This window comes from Aotus nancymaae, unplaced genomic scaffold (genome assembly GCF_030222135.1).
Source record: "Aotus nancymaae isolate 86718 unplaced genomic scaffold, 86718_ANA_hifiasm-v0.15.2.pri h1tg000018l, whole genome shotgun sequence".
Lineage (NCBI taxonomy): Eukaryota > Metazoa > Chordata > Mammalia > Primates > Aotidae > Aotus > Aotus nancymaae.
The window spans coordinates 3,425,598-3,449,751 of record NW_026988430.1 but is presented as its reverse complement, the minus strand read 5'-3'; the positions used below and the strand labels follow the sequence as shown (position 1 = coordinate 3,449,751).

At 44.7% G+C, this 24,154-nt stretch overlaps 1 protein-coding gene across 4 annotated transcripts in view; it reads left to right on the top strand.

The window, feature by feature from the left end:
* Positions 1-186: 186 nt before the first annotated feature.
* Positions 187-24,154, top strand: part of SMG6 (SMG6 nonsense mediated mRNA decay factor) — a 235,588-nt gene continuing 211,620 nt past the window's right edge. The window contains exons 1-8 of one of the 4 annotated variants that reach the window (XM_012448335.2): positions 187-340; positions 3,038-4,796; positions 5,333-5,525; positions 6,375-6,485; positions 10,470-10,576; positions 11,137-11,215; positions 21,617-21,727; positions 22,498-22,710. In XM_012448335.2, coding sequence (XP_012303758.2) covers positions 253-340; positions 3,038-4,796; positions 5,333-5,525; positions 6,375-6,485; positions 10,470-10,576; positions 11,137-11,215; positions 21,617-21,727; positions 22,498-22,710 — 2,661 coding nt within the window. In that variant the 5' untranslated portion in view covers positions 187-252. Of the gene's footprint in view, positions 341-528; positions 598-789; positions 963-3,037; positions 4,797-5,332; positions 5,526-6,374; positions 6,486-10,469; positions 10,577-11,136; positions 11,216-21,616; positions 21,728-22,497; positions 22,711-24,154 lie in introns of those variants that run through there. The other 3 variants (XM_012448331.2, XM_012448333.2, XM_012448334.3) reach the window with 3 other exon arrangements.

Sequence of the window (24,154 nt, the reverse complement as noted above, 5' to 3'; positions counted from 1 at the left end):
GCTGCACCTCTGCGCACGCGCAGCGCCCGCCTGCCCCGCCCAGGCTCGAGCTCCGGCCCCGCCCCTCTGGAACTGGCGTCGGACGTTTTTCCTCCCAGCGCGGCCACCGTCGTTCGGAAAGGGAGGGGGGCAGGGGGCGGGGGCAGGCTGGGAGGTTGGCGACCGCGCGCGCGCGCGTCGCCCGGCTGTGGTGGTTTCCTGGCTGCGCGCCGCAGTGGCGGAGTAGCTGCAGCTGTAGCAGCGGCCGCGAAGATGGCGGAAGGGCTGGAGCGTGTGCGGATCTCCGCGTCGGAGCTGCGCGGAATCCTGGCTACTCTGGCCCCGCAGGCCGGGAGCAGAGGTGAGTCGCGCCGCCCAGCTCCTGGGCCGGGCCTGCCCGCCCCGCCTCCCTCTCCTCCTCCTCTTGCCTCCTCCCCACTCGGCCCGCGGCTCCGGAGCCCCCGCCCCTTCCCCCAGCCCTGGGCGACGGGGCCGCGGCGGACCGTCGCTGCCCTGTCTCGCCCGCGGGTCAGTGCTGGGTCGAGTTCCGCCAGTCCTGGCGCACTCCGGGAGATCCTGGCCCGAATTCCGGCCTCCACCCTCTTTTTCGCCGCGAAGGTGACTGTTCCCCTTTGCCCCAGCGTTCTCAGACCCGCCTGCCGGTTCTCAGGCGTCGGGAGACGCGGAAAGGAGAGGGGTCGGGTGGAGGCCCCGGGCGTAGGGTCCTCCAGGCCGCCTTCCTCGGGCCGTCCCCGGCCACCGCCTTCGCGTCGGAGAGGAGGAATTGGGGAGAAACGTTTAGCAGCTTGCGACTTCCTTGCTGAACTTTTCCCCCCAAGACAGGCTTCCGAAAGCTGCGCCACTGGAGGGATCCGGGACCTCTAGACTCCTCGGCTTTGGCCCTGGCATGCGTGCGAGCAGTTTTTGTTAGAGAGAATGCTCAATTGGCAAGCTAATTTCAAGTCCCCAGCCACATCAGGAAAGTAAGAAAGATTCTAGTGTCTCACCACCCCTGCGTTAGGCAGTAGAGTTGTGTAGAATGGTAGCTGTGATCTGTGCCTTCTCTAGGTTTGCTGCCAGTCTGTGGAATTGGTTTTCGTTGGTTAACAGAATTGGATTGTTAAGGCTGTTTTCTCCCGCTGCTCTAGATAGTAGTAGTAATAGCTCTCTCCATCTCACCTGCCCCCTTACAAGTTAAAGACTGCCGAGGGTGAGCTATTCTTGTGTTAAACTGGTTTATCTTTGTTGATACTTGATGAAGCTGTCTTTTAAACTTCTGAAAATACTGAAACACCGTCTTAAACCTCAGTCTCTTTTTTCTCCGTTTTGTTACTATATGGGCTTGTTTGCATTCATATTTAGAGAACAGTAGTAGTATTAAAAACTTTTTATTATCATTTTTTTGAGACAGGATCTCACTCTGTCTTCCAGGCTGGAGTGCAGTGGAGGGATAGCTCACTAGTAGCCTCCTCCACCTCCCGGGCTCAAGCGCTCCTCGCACCTCAGCCTTCTGAGTGGTTGGAATTACAGGCCTGCGCCACCACACCTACCTGGCTCTTTTTTGTGTATTTTACAGAGGCGGGGTTTCGCCATGTTGCCCAGGCTGATCTAGAATTCCTGGCCTCAAGCAATCCTCCCGTCTCAGCCTAAAGGGCTGGGATTATGGGTGTGAGCCGCTAAACCTGGCCTATACTAGGATTTCATTTTATTTTATTTATTTTGAGACAGACTCGACAGAGTCTGGCTCTGTTGCTCAGTCTGGAGTGCTCGATCTTGTCTCGCTGCAACCTCCACCTTCCAGTTTCAAGCAATTCTCTTGCCTCAGCCTCCCGAGTAGCTGGGACTACAGGTGCACGCCACCATGCCCGGCTAATTTTTGTATTTTTAGTAGAGATGAGGTTTTACTGTGTTGGCCAGGCTGGTCTCGAACTCCTGACCTCGTGATCTGCCCACCTTGGCCTTCCTAAGTGCTGGGATTACAGGCGTGAGCCATCATGCCCAGCCTTATACTAGTAATTTATATAGCATTCTATTTGTGTACTTGATAATATTCTCACTAATTCTGTCAGTTTTCCACTGAAATCTTTAGTGGTTACTTTTGATAGTGGTAACAGGTATTTTTAAAAACCAAATACTTGTTTATCTGTTTGTTGTTTAGTAAGTTTATGGAGCTCAGAGAGTGGTTTCTAAAGTCCTGTATTAATATTATTCTTGAGTGCTCAGTTCTTGGGATTTTGAGGATATGTCACAATCTTCTCATCAGCATCCAGGGAAAATTCCCTTATGGAATTTTTTTCTTCTCATAATTCCATCATCACAGTAGCAGTTAGTCTCGGTATTCTAATATGATAGTCTGAGCAGTATTTCCTTGTGGTGATTCTGCGAGCTGCTGTTGATATGAGTGAAGTTGAAGAGAGTGAAAGGAACTGCTGATTGTTTGCTTCACCAGCAGGTGTGTTATTTGGTAATTGGTATCGTGAAGAAGAGAATCGTCCTGGTAAAGTTTGAAGAATAGAGTTGTGATTTTGTTCTCGAGAGATGTCCAGGATTAATGACTGTTATAATACCCGCCCTTTTTCTCTTTACTTTTTTCCCCCTACTGTTATGTTAAAAGAACTTAGCCACCAAGGAAAAAGTTAAAGGCAGAAAAAAAAGGCTGCGGTGTATTCACAGGTGCTCTAGACAGAGAACAATCTAATGCTGAAAAGGTTAGAGATCTTTAGTTCTGACAATGATGAGGTAGGTAGTTTGGGGTTTTGGATTTCTGAACATGACTTAGGTAACACATAAGGAGATGGGTTCCCCCCTTTTCTTCACCTAAGTGTAGGTAGCCCCAACACAATTAGGTTCTTAGCCTTGTCAACTGTAGAACAAGTATTGTAAACCCAGAATTTCTGCTTCTACAGAAGTGTCCTTCCTTGCCTACCAATATTAGCATGTGGATGTGTAATTCTTGACTTTTTTTGTTACTTAACCAGAATGACAATCTTTCCCTCACCTTCCTTCTTTATTCTTATCTTCTACCTTTCCCTCCCTAACTCTCTCCCCAACATAACAGAAAACATGAAGGAATTAAAGGAGCCCAGGCAGCGCAAAGATAATAGGCGTCCAGATCTGGAAATATATAAACCTGGTCTTTCTCGGCTAAGGAATAAGCCCAAAATCAAGGAAGCCTCTGGGAGTGAAGAATTCAGGGATGAAATTATTAATGACCGAGATTCCTCTGGTGTTAGAAATGGTACACAACCCATTAAAGATGTCTGCAAGGAACCCAACAACCAACCGCAGAATGGTCCTGTAGACCCAGAAAATAATCGGGGACAGGAATCCTTTCCTAGGACTGCTGGACAAGAGGATCGTAGTCTAAAAATTATCAAAAGAACAAAGAAACCGGACCTGCAGATCTATCAGCCTGGACGGCGTTTGCAGACTGTTAGCAAAGAATCAGCCAGTCGGGTGGAGGAGGAAGAAATCCTCAACCAGGTAGAACACCTGAGAGTGGAGGAAGATGAGTGTAGGGGAAATGTTGTGAAAGAGGAAGGTGTGAATAAATCAGACAGGGCCGAAACAGAAAAGAGCCCAGGTGGTGACAGAGTAAGGGCTGCAAAGGGAGAAAAAGGAAAGAGGATTGAGAAAGGGGAGGGGATGAAGAAAACGAGTGATGACCCGGCCCAGGGGAAGCCAGGTTCTGCAAAGCGCTACTCCCGCTCAGACAAAAGAAGGAATCGTTACCGCACTTGCAGTACCAGCTCAGCTGGTAGCAACAACAGCGCTGAGGGAGCTGGCCTCACTGATAGTAGATGTCGCCACCGCCGGCAGGATAGGACCAAGGAGAGGCCACGACTGAAGAAGCAAGTATCTGTGTCCTCAACCGATTCCTTAGATGAGGACAGAGTTGATGAGCCTGATGGATTAGGACCCGGGAGAAGTTCAGAAAGGAAGAAACATTTAGAAAGAAACTGGTCTGGCCACGGGGAGGGTGAGCAGAAAAGCAATGGTAAAGAAAATCGAGGCACCCTTCGTGTCACTTTTGATGCAGAAACCATGAACAAAGAGTCTCCCGTGGTGAGGCCAGCCAGGGATGATACGGATAGAGGAAACCCTGACAAAGTCTTGAGCAGTGGGGGCAAAGGCTCTGAGAAGCAGGAGTCCAAAAACCTGAAACAGGAACTTCGGGGTCGTGGTCGTGGCATTCTGATTCTGCCTGCCCATACCACCCTATCTGTCAATTCAGCAAGTTCTCCAGAGGCCACACCTTTGGGACCTCGGCTTTTGTTCGGATCTGGTAGTAAGGGTCCTCGGAGTTGGGGCCGTGGAGGCACCACACGCCGTTTATGGGACCCAAATAATCCTGATCAGAAACCTGCTCTAAAGACTCAGACACCCCAGCTGCATTTCTTGGACACTGATGATGAAGTCAGCCCTACATCTTGGGGTGACTCACGCCAGGCTCAAGCATCTTACTATAAATTTCAAAACTCTGACAACCCCTATTATTACCCGCGGACACCGGGCCCTGCCTCCCAGTATCCCTATGCGGGCTATAACCCTCTACAGTACCCAGTGGGTCCTACAAATGGTGTGTACCCAGGGCCTTATTACCCAGGCTACCCGACTCCGTCAGGACAGTATGTGTGTAGCCCTCTTCCTGCCGGCACCATGAGTCCTGAGGAGGTAGAGCAGCACATGAGGAACATGCAACAGCAGGAGCTGCACAGGCTCCTCCGGGTGGCCGACAGCCAGGAGCTGCAGCTCAGTAACCTGCTTTCCAGGGACCGCATTAGTCCAGAGGGCCTGGAGAAGATGGCACAACTCAGGTACGATGTGTCCTATTCTGGCTAGAGGGAAATGGAGATAAGCTGGAGGTGTATAGACTCCTATGGCTGAGGAAGGTAGAAACTTTTTAGCTGAGCCACTGGGTATGGTCTCACTTTCACTTTGTAAGGGAAGGGCATTTGGAAACAGAACAGAGGTTTTGTTTTTAGTCTTAGAAATGATTATGCATCCTGCTTTTTCTTTAAGAACAAATTATCTGTAAGGGATCATAGAACCTTGAAATGGAAAAAGACTTTCTAGGATGCCAAGAAATGAACAACATATAACTTGCAGTGAAGATCTTACTTCAGTTGTTAAATTTAGGTGAAGACATATGGGGAAAAACTATTTTCCTCGACACAACTATCTTTAGAATGACATTCTGCTCTGCAGAGTAGAAACCAGAGTGAGTAGTATACCTGGTTACATTTTTGATTTCCTGCCAAGAGAGGTGGTTAATTTGCAGGAATCTCAAAACTTGGGTTTAGCTTTTCCTGTGGTGTATTTGGAATTAGAAGTTGCATGTATTTTATTCCAGAGCTGAACTGCTGCAGCTGTATGAACGCTGTATTCTACTGGATATCGAGTTCTCTGATACTCAGAATGTGGATCAGATCCTGTGGAAGAATGCTTTCTATCAGGTGATTGAGAAGTTCAGGCAGCTTGTCAAGGATCCGAATGTTGAGAACCCAGAACAGATTCGGAACAGACTTTTGGAGCTCTTGGATGAGGTAAACTGTCATCTTTTTGTCCTCAGGATAAAGGCTTCAGCGTTCTGTAGTTATGATGGATTTGTACTACGTAAAATACTATGTTTTAGAACAGAACATCGACAAAAACCGTGCTCTTTTCCTGCGTTCTGAGCCTGTCCTACTCCAGTTGTCTCCTTGGGATCATAAATTACTGACAGTTGGAGTTTTGAGGTTGAAAGCTTTCTGAATGCCTTGGCCTAAAAGAGAGAATGAGAATGTGTATGTAGGTGTTTGTGTGGAGAGAGAGTATGTGTGTGTCTTCATGTGCTCATATCTTGAAAACCATGGAGGCTTATACTGTGAATTTGTCTTGTGTGCAAGTTGGTGGCCACTAAGTATTGTGCATGCCTCTCTTTTTTTCTTTTCTTTTCTCTTTTCTTTTCTTTTCGACAGAGTCTTGCACTGTCGCCCAGGCTGTAGTTGAGTGGCGCGATCTCAGCTCACTGCAATCTCCACTTCCTGTGTTCAAGCAACTCTCCTGCCTCAGGAGAGTTGGGATTACAGGCATGCGCCACCACACCCAGCTAATTTTTTTGTATTTTTACAAAAAAATTATGGCTTTTGTATTTTTGTATTTTTACAATAAAAAACATGGCTTTCACCATGTTGGCCAGGATGGTCTCGATCTCCTGACCTCATGATCTGCCTGCCTTGGCCTCCCAAAGTGCTGGGATTACAGGTGTGAGCCACTGCGCCCGGCCCGTGCCTTCCTTTTCATAGGATGTCTGAACATTAGCAGAACTGTGAAAGAGTTGTCTGCCCCGGTTTTTGGTGGATAGGTTGGATCAGAATAGGTTGATTCAGCCATTTCTTTTTTTCTTTTTATAGGGTAGTGACTTCTTCGATAGTTTGCTTCAGAAGCTGCAGGTTACTTACAAGTTCAAACTGGAAGACTACATGGATGGTCTTGCCATTCGTAGCAAGCCATTACGCAAGACAGTAAGCTCCCTTCTTTATTTATCTTACATTTTCATTCTTTTAGCAAGCATTTATCTAGTGTTAGTTCTGTGCTAGACATTGTACTGGGTGTTGAGGATAAAAGAATGAGGCCGGGCGCGATGGCTCAAGCCTGTAATCCCAGCACTTAGGGAGGCCGAGGCCAAGAGATTGAGATCATCCTGGTCAACATGGTGAAACCCCGTCTCTACTAAAAATACAAAAAATCAGCTGGGCACAGTGGCGCGTGCCTGTAATCCCAGCTACTCAGGAGGCTGAGGCAGGAGAATTGCCTGAACCCAGGAGGCGGAGGTTGCGGTGAGCCGAGATCGCGCCATTGCACTCCAGCCTGGGTAACAAGAGCGAAACTCCGTCTCAAAAAAAAAAAAAAAAAAAAAAGAATGAAAGGTACAGTTCAGTGCGGGGACAGATAGATTAAACCAACAATTGTAATGTCATGTGTACTATGGTAATGGTATATAGCAGTGGTCCCAGCCTTTTTTCTTTCTTTCTTTTTTTTTTTTTTCCTTCTTCTCTTTTTTGAGATGGAGTTTCATTCTTGTCACCCAGGCTGGAGTGCAATAGCATGATCTTGGCTCACTGCTGCCTTCAACCTCTGCCCTCCGGGTTCAAGCAATTCTCCTGTGTCAGCCTTCTGAGTAGCTGGGATTACAGATGCCCACCACCATGCCCAGCTAATTTTTGTATTTTTTGTAGAGATGGGGTTTTATCATGTTGGCCAGGCTGGTCTCAAACTTCTGACCTCAGGTAATCGACCCACCTCAGCCTCCCCAGAGTGCTGTGATTACAGGCGTGAGCCACCGTGCCCAGCCAGTTTGTTTATTTGTTTTTGAGACAGGGTCTTGCTCTGTCACCCAGGCTGGAGTAAAGTGGTGCAATCTTGGCTCACTGCAACCTCTGCCTCTTGGGTTTGAGTGGTTCTGCCTCAGTCTCCCAAGTACCTGGAGATTGCAGGTGCACACCACCACACCCAGCTAATTTTTTTTATTTTTAGTAGAGATGGGGTTTTACTACATTGGCCAGGCTGGCTTTGAACTCCTGGCCTCAAGTGACCTGCTGCCTCGGCCTCTCAAAGTGCTGGGATTGCAGGCGTGAGCCACCACGCCCAGCCAAGTTTTGCTTTCTTTTTTTTTTTTTTTGAGACTGAGTCTCACTTTGTCACCCAGGCTGGAGTGCAGTGGCATAATCTCAGCTCACTGTAACCTCTACCTCCCAGGTTCAAGTGATTCTAGTGCTTCAGCCTCCCGAGTAGCTGGGAATAACAAACACCCACCACCATGCCCAGCTAATTTTTATATTTTTAGTAGAGATGGGGTTTCACCATGTTGGCCAGGTTGGTCTCAAAGTCCTGACGTTAGGTGATCCACCCACCTCGGCCTCTCAAAGTGCTGGAATTACAGGCATGAGCCACCGTGCCCGGCCAGTTTTTGTTTTAAGATGGGAAAGTTGAGCATAATTAGGAAGAGGTTAGAGATTCATTAGAGAAAGCAGTGTGATGTATGAAGCAGAGCCTTCCTCTTGCCTTTTTGCTCCTTCTGATAAATTACTACTTACAAGTTTTCTTACTAATCGACAAGTGTTTTTGACCGTCCAACATGGTGAAACTCCGTCTCTACTAAAAATACAAAACTTAGCAGGGAGTGGTGGTGGTACACGCCTGTAGTCCCAGCTACACATGAGGCTGAGGCAGGAGAATCGCTTAAACCCAGCGATGGTTGCAGTGAACCAAGACTACGTTATTGCACTCTAGCCTGGGCAACAGAGTGAAACTCTATCTCAGAAAAAAAAGGTGTTTATTGAGTTCCTCATATATTCTGGGTGGCATTTTAGGCAGAGGCAGTTCAGTGCAGATCAATAAAAAAAGAGTGCTCCTGTTTCTTGGAGTTCAGCGTTTGATTAGGGGTAAGTGCAGCTGTTGGATGAGTTATTGCTGATGCAATGACTTTTGCAAAGGACATTGGAGGTGTATACTATAAAGGGTTAACCTAATTTTAGAGAATCATGAGAGACTGAGAAATTTGTAGTTAAACTATGGCTGAAGACCTAAAACATCAGCCAGGTGAAGGTGTATGTGAAGATGTAGGAAGAGGAGCATTTTAGGGGAAGAGGACAAGGACAATATCCTTTTTTTTTTTTTGAGACAGAGTTTCGCTCTTGTTGCCTAGGCTAAAGTGCAATGGCGTGATCTTGGCTCACTGCAACCTCCGCCTCCTGGGTTCAAGTGATTCTCCTGTCTCAGCCTCCCGAGTGGCTGGGATTACAGGCATGTGCCACTATGCCTGGCTCATTTTTGTAGTTTTAGTAGAGATGGGGTTTCTCCATGTAGGTCAGGCTGGTCTTGAACTCCTGACCTCAGGTGATCCGCCAGCCTTGGACTCCCAAAGTGCTGAGATTACAGGTGTGAGCCACCACACGTGGCCGAGGACAATATACTTAAAGGCCCTGAAGTGGAAAACAGCATGGTGTGTTAGGGGAACTGAGGAGTCTGATCTGACTGAAGTACAGAGAGTGACGGAGAGCGTGGTGCTGATGAGGTAAGCAGAGGCGCAATCATCCAGGACTTTATGCAGAAGATGATGGAGAGCCTTTGAAAGAACTGGTTTTGTTTTTGTTTTCTCTTACCAAGATGACAAAGTAGATGTAGTATGAAGGCATAATCAGTTCTCTTTCTGTTTTATCAGTTAAATACTGAGGATTCTTAACACCTTTGGGGGTGTTCATTCATGAAAGAATTTGTGGAATAGTTAGGACTTAAAGGGTATGTGATGTGTAGTGATATATAAATTTGCTGAAATACAAATTTGAGTTATGTGCTAGGTGGGAGGTTGATGTGCAGTAGCTATTTCACTAGTGAGTCTGCTTTCCTGAAGGGTTAGTATCTCCTTCTCGATGAAGCTTTGTTCTTTATTCAGTGATATGTTAATTTCTTTGTGTGGAGTAGAGTGGAATTATATTGTATGCTGTGAAGTGGTGTTCCTTAGGGAGATACTTTGGTGGGCACATGTCTTGGGATTGGTTTAATCTGTTTTCTGAGTGACAGATACCAAGCCTATCAGTGAGAAAACATATAGTACTGCACAGTGTGTGGCATATTGTTAATGTTTGATAAAGGATAATTCCTTGTTTTAGGCAAAGGTAATGTAATGCAGTGATACAATGCAGTGATATTAACAGTTTAAAGAAAGACTATAATGATGGTAGAAAAAGAACAGAGAGACTGGGTGTAATGTGTCACGCCTGTAATCCCAGCACTTGGGGAGGCTGAGGCAGGCGGATCACTTGAGGCCATGAGTTTGAGGCCAGCCTGGGCAACATGGCGAAACCCTGTCTTTACTAAAAATACAAAAATTAGCCAGGCATGGTGGTTCATGCCTGTTGTCCCAGCTACTCGGGAGGCTGAGACATGAGAATTGCTTGAGCTCAGGAGGCAGAGATTGCAGTGAGCCAAGATCACACCACTGTACTCCAGCCTGGGTGCAGAGTAAGACTCTCTAAAAAAAAAATTATTGGGGGGGAAAAAAGCAGTGTAAACAATTGTCGTAATATTTGTATATGTCTTTGTAGGTTATAAAATATTTATATATTTCCTCCAGTTACCCTATAGAGTATTTTTATATTCAGATGAAGAAACTGAGTCCCAGAGCACCCAAAGACTTTCTTGAGATAAAACACTATTCCATAGAGTCAGGTCTCCTGACTACTCACATCAAAATGTTTTCTTTCATTTGCCTGGGACTCTAGAATCACACTGTCTCCCTTCTCCCACTGTGTTTTCTCGGTAAATTTTGTATCACGCTGCTGACTGTTTTTTGGTCATTATTTGATTAGGCTGAAAACTTTATACTTTGTTGAGGACTGCTAGTGCCTTATCAGTGCTCTGTTGTCATTTTCACCCCATCCCTGTTCTTTGAGGGTTGAAGTTAGTGTTTCTTGCCTTGTCTACTAACTGATTGTTTTTTTCTGAAGGTAAAATATGCCTTGATCAGTGCCCAGCGGTGTATGATATGCCAAGGAGATATTGCCAGGTACCGGGAGCAAGCCAATGATACAGCCAACTATGGGAAAGCACGCAGGTACTATACCTCCACTTCATTATTTCTCTTCCCCATGTGCTGTAAGCAAAGCCTTAGTAAGAGCAATAGGCCCCTCAAGCTGCCTCTCATGTGGATATTCTGCAGGTGTCCCTGTTGGTCCCTGTAGTCATGCCTTACCGTTCCACTATTACATCTAACATTCTACCTTATGTGTTTTTTTTTTTTTTGGAGATGAAGTTTTGCTCTTGTTACCCAGGCTGGAGTGCAATGGCGCGATCTCGGCTCACCGCAACCTCCGCCTCCTGGGTTCAGGCAATTCTCCTGCCTCAGCCTCCTGAGTAGCTGGGATTACAGGCACACACCATCATGCCCAGCTAATTTTTTGTATTTTTAGTAGAGATGGGTTTCACCGTGTTGACCAGGATGGTCTCGATCTCTTGACCTCGTGATCCACTCACCTCGGCCTCCCAAAGTGCTGGGATTACAGGCGTGAGCCACTGCGCCCGGCTCTACCTATGTCTTAAGTATCAGGGCTATCAGGGTGAATTGGGAAAAAGCTAACCTGAAACTGGCATTTTCTTACTGTTTTTCTGTTTTAGTTGGTACCTGAAGGCCCAGCACATTGCTCCCAAGAATGGGCGCCCCTATAACCAGTTGGCTTTGCTGGCAGTGTATACGGTAAGAAATCCTGTGGACAGGGGAAGTGCTTTGCAGGAAGTATCTTACAATATAGAGTGTGATATTAGTTCTTAGAGCTTTATTTCATCTCATCACTGTAACCCAAAGAATAGCCTCTCAGGCCGGGCATGATGGCTCACGCCTGTAATCCCAGCACTTTAGGAGGCCAAGGATCAGGAGGTCAGGAGTTCGAGACCAGCCTGTCAAAAATGGTGAAACCTCGTTCCTACTAAAAAGTACAAAAATTAGCTGGGCCTGGTGGTGCACGTCTGTAGTCCCAGCTACTTGGGAGGCTGAGGCAGGAGAATCGCTAGAACCTGGGAAGCGGAGGTTGCAGTAAGCTGAGATCGAGCTACTGCACTCCAGCCTGGGAGACAGAGTGAGACTATGTCTCAAAAAGAAAAAAAAAAAAAAAGAAGAAGAAGAGTAGCTCCTCAAACTCCTTTCGTCATGGTTGCTCTCAGAAGTAAGTTGTCTGGGTTTCCTTACTTCACTTCACTTCATCCATCCACTTACCACTGCACTTAAATTCCTAAGGGAATGCTCACGCTCCAGCTAAACTCCATTCTGTTTCTGACCAGAGCTTCTGCTCTGAATTTCGTCTTGATTCTCTTTCCTTCCTGTTGAACTAGGCAACTCATTCTGGAAGGAAAATAAGGCTTACTTCTCTCCCTTAAAGTTTTCACCTAGCTCTAAGTAGTCACATCTTTGCATCCTTTCCCTAGATCCTGTTACTTCTTTCAACTTTTCATCTAAGGTGCCTCCTTAGCAGAAGCACAGTCAGCACCAGATTGTCCCTCTCTAGGTCTTATCATTGTGCTCTAAATATGTCGGAGAAGTGGGCCATAGGAGCTGAGAAGGCTCCTAGGCAGAAAGCTGAATTCAAAAGGGAAAGTGGGGACCAGTGGTAGGTACCAAAGGTTCAATCATAAGAAGCAGCTGGCTGAGCATGGTGGCTCATGCCTGTAATCCCAGCACTTTGGGAGGCCAAGGTGGGTGGATCATGAGGTCAAGCATTTCAGACCAGCCTGGCCAACATAGTGAAACCCTGTCTCTACTAAAAATATAAAAAATTAGCTGAGCATGGTGGCGGGCACCTGTAATCCCAGCTACTTGGGAGGCTGAGGCAGGAGAATCACTTGAATCTGGGAGGCGGAGGTTGCGGTGAGCCAAAATTGCCTTACTGCACTCCAGCCTGGGAGACAATGAGAGACTCTGTCTCAAAAAAAAAAAAAAAAGCAGCTACGACGTTCATTAGCAAGGAGGAAATTTTATTTTCTTTCTTTCTTTCTTTTTTTTTTTTTTTTTTAAGAGAGGCAGGGTCTTGCTCTGTCACCTAGGCTGGAGTGCAGTGACACAAACTCCTGGCTCAGGTGATTCTCCTGCTTCAGCCTCCCAAGTAACTGAGACTACAGGCACACACTACCACACCCAGATAATGAAAAACATTTTTTTGTAGGGACGAGGTATTGCTTTGTTGCCCAGGCTGGTCTCGAATTCCTCGGCCCAAGCAGTCCTCCTACCTCAGCCTCCCAAGAAAATTCTTAATAATTATGGATTGAAATAGTTGATTAAGTAATGTGGTTTGCTGAAACCCTTCCTTCAGAATTTGTTGAATCTCTCTCCTGTTTTTACTTCTGTCTTATTCTCTGTGATGGGTTTATGTGATTTTTTTTCCCCACCCCTCTTTTCAGCTTTATTTTTTCCTTCCCCTTTCTCCATATCCATCTTTTCCTTATTCCTTCTTTGTAATAATTGAATGAAATGTTAATTAGAAAATTAACCATCACCTTTAGCTAGTATCAGAACATTTTCATCACCCCAAAAGGAGACCTCATACTTACTGCTTATCTTCCCTCCCTCCCCTCAGCCCCTGGCAACCGCTAGTCTGATTTCTGTCTCTATATCTTACCTATTCTGGATGTTTCGTATAAATGGAATCGTATAATATGTGACTTTTTGCAGTTCTCTAATGATACATGATGTTGAGCATCTTTGCATATGCTTGCCATCTACATATCTTATTCAGCGAGGTGTTCAGATCTTTTGCCCCTCCCCTTTTTTGCCTATTTTAAAAAATGAGTTTTTTCCCTAGTTGAGTTCTTAAGAGTTCTTTGAGCTGTGTGGTGGCTTACGCCTGTAATTCCAGCACTTTGGGAGGCCAAGGTGGGCAGATCACGAGGTCAAGAGATTGAGACTATCCTGGCCAACATGGTGAAACCCCATCTCTACTAAAAATACAAAAATTAGCTGAGCGTGGTGTTGCACGCCTGTAGTCCCAGCTAATCGGTAGGCTGAGGCAGGAGAATCGCTTGAACCCGCGAGGTGGAGGTTGCAGTGAGCCGAGATCGCACCACTGCACTCCAGCCTGGTGACAGAGCAAGACTTTGTCTCAAAAAATAAATAAATAAATAAAGAAAAGAGTTCTTTGTATAGTTTGGATACAAGTCCTTTATCAGGTATGTGTTTTGCATATTTTCTTCCATACTATGGCTTGTCTTCTCATTCTTCATCAGTGTCTTTTGCAGAGCAGAAGTTTTAAGTCTTAATCAAGTCCAGCTTACCAGTTATTTCTTTCATGGGTTATGCTGCTGGTGTTTATTTAAGAAGTCATCTTGAAACCCACGATTAACTTAATTTTATGTTATTTTCTAGGAGTTGTATAGTTTTATATTTTACATTTAGGTCTGTAATCCATTTTGAGTTAGTTTTTGTGAAAGGTGTCAGGCTCGTGTATAGATTTATTGATACAGGTGGATATACAGTTGTTCTAGCACCATTTATTGAAATGACTGTCATTTCACCATTGAATTGCCTTTGCTCCTTGTCAAAGACCAGCTGACTATATTTGCATGAGCTTATTTCTCAGCCTCTGTCTGTTCCCACTGATCTATGTGTCTGTTCTTTGGTCAGTGACATACCGTCTTGGTTCCTGTAGCTTTAATAGTATGTCTTGAAGTCCGGTGTCAGTCTTCCACCTTTGTCCCTCAGTATTGTGTTGGCTATTCTGGATCTTTTGCCTTCCCATGTAAACTTTACAATCAGTTTGGTGATATCCAGAAACCTAGTGAGTATTAGGTGATAACTCATTGCAGTTTTTTATTGCATTCCCCTAGCAACTAATGATGTGCATCTTTTCATGTGCTCATTTACTATTGGGAGAAATATCTATTCACTTCTGTTGCTCATTGAGAAAAATTTTAATTATATATATATTTTTTGTTTTACACACATACACATATGTGTGTGTGTGTGTGTGTGTATGTGTGTGTGTGTGTGTGTGTGTATTTTTTGAGATGGAGTCTTGCTCTGTTGCCCAGGCTGGAGTTTAGTGCTGCAGCCTCGGCTCACTGCAACCTGTCTACTGGGTTCAAGCAATTCTCCCACCTCAGCCTCCAGGGTAGCTGGGATTACAGGTGCACGCCACCACTCCCAGCTAATTTTTCTGTATTTTTAGTAGAGACGGGCTTTCACCACGTAGGCCAGGCTGGTCTTGAACTCCCGACCTCAAGTGATCTGCCTACCTCAGGCTCACACTGGGATTATATGCGTGAGCCACTGCACCCAGCAATTTTTAAATTTTACTTGTAAAATACTGATAAAATTTATCCTCTTCCCCTATATATATGTGTGTGTGTGTATATATATTTATATTTAAGAGATAGGCTCTCACTGTCACCTAGGCTGGAGTGCAGTGACAGAATCATAGCTCACTGCAGTCTTGACCTCCTGGGCTCAAGTGATCCTCCTCCCTTAGCCTCCTGATTAGCTGGGACTACAGGCACACACCACCATACCTAGCTAATATTTTGATTTTGTGTATAGACAGGGTCTTACTCTGTCACCCAGGCTGGTCTTGGAACTCCTCGCCTCAAGTGATCCTCTTGTCTTGGCCTCCCTAACTGCTGGGATTACAGGCATGAGCCACTGCTCCCAACCACTTACTCTTGTTTTTTTTTGAGACAGGGTCTCACTTTGTCACCCAGGCTGGAATACAGTGGCACAATCTCGGCTCACTGCAGCCTCTACCTCCCAGGTTCAAGCAATTCTCCTGCCTCAGCCCCCCAGGTAGCTGCAGCTACAGGTGCCTGCCACCACGCCCAGCTAATTTTTGTATTTTTTGTAGAGGCGGGTTTTCGTCATGTTGTCCAAGCTGGTCTTGAACTCCTGAGCTCAAGTGATCTTCCCGCCTCAGCCTCTCAAAGTGCTGGGATACAGGTGTGAGCCACCAGCCCTGCCTATCTTACCCTTTTTTTTTTTTTTTGAGAGAGTCTCTGTCACCCAGGCTGGAGTGCAGTTGCGTGATCTCGGCTCACTGCAACCTCCGCCTCCCAGGCTCAAGTTATCCTCCCACCTCAGCCTCCCAAGTAGCCAGGACCATAGGCGCATGCCACCATACCTGGCTAATTTTTTTTGTGTTGTTGGTAGAGATGGGGTTTTACTATGTTGCTCAGCTGGTCTTGAACTCCTGACTTCAAGCTAGCCACCTGCCTCAGCCTCCTAAAGTGATGGGATTGCAGGCCTGAGCTACTGCACTAGGGCTGTCTTACTGTTTGTTTGGTTTTTCCTTTTTTTTGAGATGGAGTCTCTCTCTGTGGCTCAGGCTGGAGTGCAGTGGTGTGATCTCAGCTCACTGCAACCTCCACCTCCCAGGTTCAGGCGATTCTTCTGCCTCAGCCTCCTGAGTAGCTGGGATTACAGATGCACACCACCACGGCTGACTAATTTTTGTTTTTTTTTTTTGAGGTGGAGTCTCACTTGTCACCCAGGCTGGAGTGCAGTGGCATGATCTCAGCTCACTGCAACCTCCACCTCCCAGGTTAAGCGATTCTTCTGCCTCAGACTACAGGCGCATGCCACCACACCCAGCTAATTTTTTTATTTTTAGTAGAGACAGGGTTTTGCCATGTTGACCAGGCTGGTCTCAAACTTCTGACCTCAGGTGATCCGTCCGCCTTGGCCTCCCAAAGTGCTGGAATTACAGTCATGAGCCACCACACCGGCCTAATTTTTGTATTTTATTTTATTTATTTATTTTTGAGACAGAGTTTCGCTCTTGTTACCCAGGCTGGAGTGCAATGGCGCCATCTCGGCTCACCGCAACCTCCGCCTCCTGGGTTCAAGCAATTCTCCTGCCTCAGCCTCCCGAGTAGCTGGGACTACAGGCACGCACCACCATGCTTGGCTAATTTTTTATATGTTTAGTAGAGACGGTCTTTCGCCATGTTGGCCAGGATGGTCTCCATCTCTTCACCTCGTGATCTGCCCACCTCGGCCTCCCACAGTGCTTGGATTACAGGCGTGAGCCACCGTGCTCAGCCTCCCAAAGTGCTGGGATTACAGGCATGAGCCACCATGCTCAGCCTCCCACAGTGCTGGATTACAGGTGTGAGCCACCGTGCTCAGCCTCCCACAGTGCTTGGATTACAGGCGTGAACCACTGTGCTCAGCCTCCCAAAGTGCTGGGATTACAGGCGTGAGCCACTGTGCTCAGCCTCCCACAGTGCTGGTTGACAGGCGTGAGCACCGCGCCCAGCCTGTCTTACTCGTTTGTAAGCGTAGCTTCAGTAGCATTAAATACATTCATACTGTAGTGTAAGCAGTCTCCAGAATTTGCTTCATTTTACAAAACTGAAACTCCCTATCTTTTAAATAACAGCTCCTCATTCCCTCTTCCCTCAGCCTCTGCAACCACCCTTTTTCTTCTTCTTTTTTTTTTTTTTGAGTTAGAGTTTCCCTCTGTCACCCAGGCTGGAGTACATGGGGCGATCTCGGCTCACTGCAACCTCTGCCTCCCGAATTCAAGCGATTCTTCTGCCTCAGCCTCCCGAGTAGCTGGGACTACAGGCACCTGCTACCACGCCCAGCTAATTTTTGTATTTTTAGTTGAGACAGGGTTTCACCATGTTGGCCAGGATGGTCTCAATCTCCTAACCTCGTGATCCTCCCGCCTTGACCTCCCAAAGTGCGGGGATTCCAGGTGTGAGCCACCACGCCCAGCTGCTGCTTTTCTGTCAGTATGAATTTGGTTACTCTAGGTATCTCGTATAAGTGGAATTTACAGTATTTGTCCTTTTGTGACTGGCTTATTTCGCTTAGCTTAGGTCCTCAAGGTACATCCATGTTGTAGCATGTGTCAGAATTTCCTCCTTTTTGAGGGTGAATTATATTTCTTGGTGTATATATACCACATTTTATATGTACCTTCACTCATTGATGGATACTTGAATTGCTTCCATCTGTTGGCTGTTGTGAATAATGCTGCAGTGGACGTGAGTGTACAAATAAAAACTCTTCAGGACCTTGCTTACAGTTCTTTTGGCTATGTACCCAGAAAATGAATTAGTAGATCATATGATAGTTCTGTTTTTAGTTTTTTAACAACCATATTGTTTTCCATAGCAGCTACACCATTTCACATTCCCACCAACAGCACATAAGGCTTCTGATTTCTCCATTTTCTTGCCAACACTTGTTATTTTGTGCTTTTCTGATAGTAGCCATTGTAATGCCTGTGAGGTGATATCACATTATGGTTTTAATTTATGTTTCTCTAATGATTAGCATTTTTTCATAAGCACATTGGTCATTTGCATGTCATCTTTGGAGAAATGTCTATTCAAGTCCTTTGTCCATTTAAAAATTGTTATTTTTTGTGTTGTCAAGATGTATGAGTTCTTTATATATTCTGGATGCTAGATCCTTACTAGATACATGATTTACCAACATTTTCTTCCACTTTGTGGATTGTCTTTTTATTCTATTGAGAGTATCCTTTGATGCACAAAAGCTTTTTTTTTTAATTTTGACGAAGTCCAGTTTATTTTTTTTTCTTTTGTTTCTTGCACTTTCGATGCCACAGCTGTGAAACCATTACCAAATCCAAGGTTAAGAAAATTTACCTCTATGTTTTCTAAGAGATTTATACTTTCACCTTTTTTTTTTTTTTTGAGACGGAGTTTCACTCTTGTTGCCCAGGCTGGAGTCCAATGATGCGATCTCAGCTTGGTTCGTCACAACCTCTGCCTCCCAGGTTCAAGTGACTCTCCTGCCTCAGCCTCCCGAGTAGCTGGGATTACAGGCATGTGCCACCACACCTGGCTAATTTTGTATTTTTAGCAGAGACAGGGTTTCTCCATGTTAGCCCTGGTCTCAAACTCCCGACTTCAGGTGATCTGCCCGCCTCAGCCTCCCAAAGTGCTGGGGTTACATGCGTGAAGCCACTGCTCCGGGCTACTTTTACCTTTTATATTTAGGTCTTTGATCAGTTTTAGGGTAATTTTAATACACGGTATGAGGTAAAGGTCCAAGCTTCATTCTTTTACATGTGGTTATCACATTCTCTTGGCACCATTTGTTGAAGAGACTATTCTTTCTTCATTGAGTGGTCTTGGTTCCCTTGTCAAAAATCACTTTATATGTGAGTTTATTTCTGAACTCTCAGTTTTCTTCCATCAATTTATATGTCAGTCCCTCATGCCAGTACCACAGCTGTTTTAGTTACTGTAGGTTTGTGGTATGAAAAATTGGGAAATGTGAGTCCTCTAATTTTGTTTTTCTTTTTCAAGACTTTTGGCCATTTGAGGTACCTTGTAATGACACATGGATTTTAGGATCAGCTTTTTCATTTTTGGAAAATCATTGGAATTTTGATAAGGATTGCATTAAATCTGTAGATTACTTTGGGAAGTATTTGCCATCTTCAAAATATTAAGCCTTCTAATTCATGAACACAGGGTGTCTTTTACTTAGTTCTTTAATTTCTGTTAACCCTTTGTATAATAAATGTTGCACTTCCTTAGTTAAATGTATTCCTACATATGTCATTCTTTTTTTTTTTTTTTTTTTTTTTTGAGATGGGGTCTTGCTCTATCCCCCAGGCTGGAGTGCAGTGGTGCGATCTCGGCTCACTGCAACCTGTATCTCCCAGGTTCAAGTGATTCTCTTGCCTCAGCCTCCTGAGTAGCTGGGATTCAGGTGTGTACCACCACATGTGGCTAATTTTTGTATTTTTGGTGAAGACAGTTTCACCATGTTGGTCAGGGTAGTCTCAAATTCCTGACCTCATGATCGGCCTGCCTTGGCCTCCCAAAGTGCTGGAAATAGAGGTATGAGCCACTGCGCCCGGCCAAGTATTTCATTCTTTTTGATGCTTTTGTAAAAGGAATTTTCTTTTTTTCTCTCTTCTTTCTTTTTCTTTGCTTTTTTTTTGAGACAGCATCTTGGCTGGGTACAGTGGCTCACACCTGTAATTCCAGCACTTTGGGAGGCCAAGGTAGGCGGATCACCTGAGGTCAGGCGTTCAAGACTAGCCTGGCCAACATGGTGAAACCCTGTCTCTACTAAAAATACAAAAATTAGCTGGACGTGGTGGCGCATGCCTCTAGTCTCAGTTACTTGGGAGGCTGAGGCAGAAGAATTTCTCGAACCTTGGAGGTTGTTGTTGCAGTGAGCTGAGATTGTGCCACTCCATGACAGCCTGGGTGACAGAGCAAGACTCTGTCTCAAAAAAAAAAAAAAAAAGAGACAGGATCTTACTATGTTGCCCAGGCTGGTCTTTAACTCCTGGCTTCAAGTGATCCTCCTCCCTCTGCCCCCAAGCCATTGCGTCTTGTCAGGAATTGTTTTCTTAATTTCTTTTTTCAAATTGCTCATTGCTAGTATATAGAAATGTGACTGAATTTTGTGTGTTGATCTTGTATGTTGCAACTGTGCTGAATTCCCTCAATGACTTTTTGCCATTTGAATTAAATTTTTTTTCACAGACCTCTGACGTAGATTAGCATTTCCTTCAAGTTCTTTTCCTCTCTCTCTCTTTTTTGGTCTCTGATTCATCTTAGTTGTCTGTTAACATCATTTTCCCAACTTTTCTGCCACTTCCAGTCAGTCAGTCATTCTGTCCCTTCCAATCAGTGAATCTCAGATATTTACCGAGAACACAGCATGTGTACAGTGCTTTGCTAGATGCCAGAAGTGATAAAATACTGATTTGCTTTCTTTCCTGAAAAAAATTGTGTTGAGAAAATAAGTCAGATATATAGACAATGGTATAAATTAGACTTGATAAATATGTAATGGATTGTTAGATGCGCTATTATCTTCTGTTCCACTAAGAAAGAAAAAGACTGCCAATTAAAATAAAACACAACAATGATATTGATTTTAAGTTGTATGTCTCAGAAATTTTTTGGGATGAAGGAATATTTTATAGAATTGATTAAAATATAGTCTCCAATCAAGTGAGTAGTATAGGCAAAAATTAGTATGGATTGGAATAATAATAAAAATAGCTACCCTTTAATTGTAATGGTGTGCCAGATATTCTGTTAAACTGTATGCATTATGAAAATTTAATCTGTTTGGGAGCTGTATGTTGTAAACATCTGCATTTTGCAAATAATGAAACCTCTCTAGGTTGATGTGCCTAGTGTCTTACCTAATAAATGCAAGACCAAATTCAGACTCAGGCATTTGACATTAGAACCTGTGCCTTTAGTCATGCTAGATGAATATAAGATAGGAGTTTTGAAGAATGAATAGGTACTGGCCAGAGAGAGAAGCTAGTATTTTAAATGTATTTTGAGACAGTTATGGAAAACAGTGAAAATGAACATGAAGTTGGAGAAAAAGTGGAAAAGCCTTTTGGATATTCTTTCCACCTTTGTTTCAATGGTTTCCTATTTCCTTCTTTCTGACCTACTTCCTTTTTCTTTACTTCTTCTTTTCCCTATTAATTGCTTATAAATATATTTGCTGAATTTATTGAATAATATCCATAAAATGTTCAGCTACTGATTATTATTAAAAATTATCAATAACAATGGCAACATCATTGATTCAATACAATTAAGTGTGAGATAGTGGACAACACTTTGTAAACCTGAGGATACTCCTCCACTGGGAACTATTTCTCCCATTGTAATGTTGAGGATATGGGAGCTGAGGAAGATTATTACGTAATAATGTAATAATAATATAATCAAGTCAACTCCTGGATAAGCCAGTATTTGGACCCAGGTCTATCTGGCTTGTAATTTCATGATTTCCTTATACCATACTGACTCTGATAAGAAGGAAATATAAGTGAGTTGAATATCATGCTTTCTCTAAGAACAAGATGTAATTTCTGTTTATATTTTAAGAGACTGTTTATTCCTTTCTCTCCTTATGAGTACTTGGTTCTTGGAGCACCTCTGCATATACGATACACTGTGTAAGAAGAGATCGGTGATGTAATTGCAAGGGCTTCTCCCATGGATGGTATTTCTGATTTTGTTGTTGGAATTCCTCTCAGCTTGGGAGACAGGCTGGGAGAGATAGTAGGGTTTCCTGAGTCAGCTGCCTCATGCTGGAGTTAGGAAAAGAATTGGTTGACTGAATGTCTCTGGCCTCTTTCCACAGAGGAGGAAGCTTGATGCTGTATATTACTATATGCGCAGTTTAGCTGCCAGCAACCCTATCCTGACTGCCAAGGAGAGTCTCATGAGCTTGTTTGAAGAGACCAAGCGAAAGGTAAGTGGGGATGCCGGCAGAACCATTCCTTCCTAGAGTAGTGCATTTCCCTTAGTGTCTTTGTGTCCTAGCTTTGTGCAATGGCAGTATCATAGCCAAGGAGGTTTTTCCAAGGTGCAATTATTGCTGAGTGTGTGTCCTCAGGGAATGACTGATAGTGTCCTTAAATGGTCCTGTCAGGCTGTGCTGATGGGTAATCAGTCAGCCCCTATGCAGAACAAAACTATGATCTTCCGGAGAGCTTTCAGGGGGCCCTTGGATGTACATGTTCTGCCGCATTCAGTCTGCAGAATTATTAACTTTAATGAGACAAAGCAGTTGACACTGTGCTATTGTGGGACTGTGGTACAGTCTTTTTATTGTGCTTAGGCAACAAACACAGATGAGGTGAGGCTTTTTTCTTTATAAGCTGAATCTTAGGAGAGTCTGAGCTTATGTGTTTTTTTTGTTGTTGTTTGTTTGAGACAGAGTTTCACTCTTGTTGCCCAGGCTGGAATGTAGTGGTGCGATCTCAGCTCACTGCAACCTCTGCCTCCTGGGTTTAAGCGATTCTCATGCCTCAGCCTCCAGGGTAGTGGGGATTACAGGTGTGCGCCACCACACCCAGCTAATTTTGTATTTTTAGTGGAGACAAGGTTACTATGTGGGTCAGGCTGGTCTCGAACTCCTGACCTCAAGTGATCCACTTGCCTTGGCCTCTCAAAGTGCTGGGATGACAGTCGTGAGCCACTGTGCCTGGCCGTGAGCTTATATGTTTGTATGTTACATAGGCAGAACAGATGGAAAAGAAGCAACACGAGGAGTTTGAGCTGAACTCTGACCAATGGCGGAAAGGAAAGAAGTCTACTTTCCGGCATGTTGGAGATGACACCACTCGCCTGGAGATCTGGATTCATCCATCGCATCCACGGTCTTCCCAGGGCACTGAGTCTGGGAAGGATTCTGAGCAAGAGAATGGGCTGGGGAGCCTGAGTCCCAATGATGTAAGTTTCTGAGAGTGATGCAGTGAGCCAAACTAGCTCAGTAAGCCTGGGTGCCCTGGTTCATCCAGCTGTGAGGCACGGAGCCTTCCCACTGACTGCAAGGAAGACAAAGCACTTGAGGCTCCTGATGCTCCTTTCCCTTCTCACCTCCACTTCATCTTTCTTACGCGCTTCCCTCTCTTACCACTGTGTGTCACTGCAGAATTTAGTAAAAGGATTTGAATTTTTTTTTTTTTTTTTTGCTGCTTTTTGTTCGACGTCATCAACATGATGCTTTAGGACTCTATGTGAGATTTTGTACTTATTTCTTCCTCTTGGTTGACCTTATATTCCAAGAATGAACTTAAGTAGCATGGACAGGTTGGTTAGTCTGATTTGCAATCAGCTTTCTGTGGAATATCCTCTTATAACTCTTGGGCTGGGACTTTTTCCTTTAAGCCAGGAGAAATGCCAGTAGAAAATCACAGGCTTGTTTAGAAGATTTCTCCTCTGCATTTACTCAGTGAGTAATAATTGACAGTGTGCCAGTCACTAAAGTTATAGTGAACAAGATCTCTTGCTGTCTCAGTGCATTCTAGTGGAGGACGCAAGAGACTGAACAGGCAATTAGAATATAGTGTAATTAATTTTGTTTTGGGGTACCCACCAAATATATGAGAGCACATAACCGTGGGATCAAAGCAGTCATTGGTCAATTGAAGTGTAAATAACAAGCAGGAGTTAGCTAGAGAAGGGAAAGGAAAGTGGTAAAGCGATTCCCAGGCAAAGGAAATAACATATGCAAAGGCTTAAGGCTAGGGGGAGACAGAGAGCACAGTAGTTGGAAAACTGCAGTGGCTGGTTCATTGTGCCTTAAGGGTAAAATTCACCCAGTGGGTGTTGTAAGCTAGGGCTAGATGTTGAAGGGTCGGTCATACTTGGAACTTGCTTCCAAAAGACTTAGTTGAACATGGGGAGCTCAGGGAGAAGAAAGAGTCGAGGTCCAGTGTGGTGGCTCCATCTGTAATCCTAGCACTTTGGGAGGCTGAGGCAGGAGGATCGCTTGAACCCAGGAATTCAGTACCAGCCTAGGCAACAAAGCAAGGCTTCTGGCTCTACAAAAAAAATTTTTCAAAAATTAGCAGGGCATGGTGGTGCAGGCCTGTAGTCCTAGCTACTCAAGAGTCTGAGGTGGGAGGATTGCTTGAGTCCAGGAGTTAAAGGCTGTAGTGAGCCATGATCTAGCCTAGGTGTCAGAGCAAGACCCTGTCTCAGAAAAAAAAAAAAAAAGTCAAGAATGAGCCCAACAGGTCAAGACTACACCATTGCACTCCAACCTGAGTGATGAGTGAGACCCTGTCTTAAAAAAAAAAAATATATATATATATATATGTATATAAATACAAAAAAAAAAAACAGAGTTCACTCTTGCTCAGGCTGGAGTGCGGTGATGTCATCAAACTCC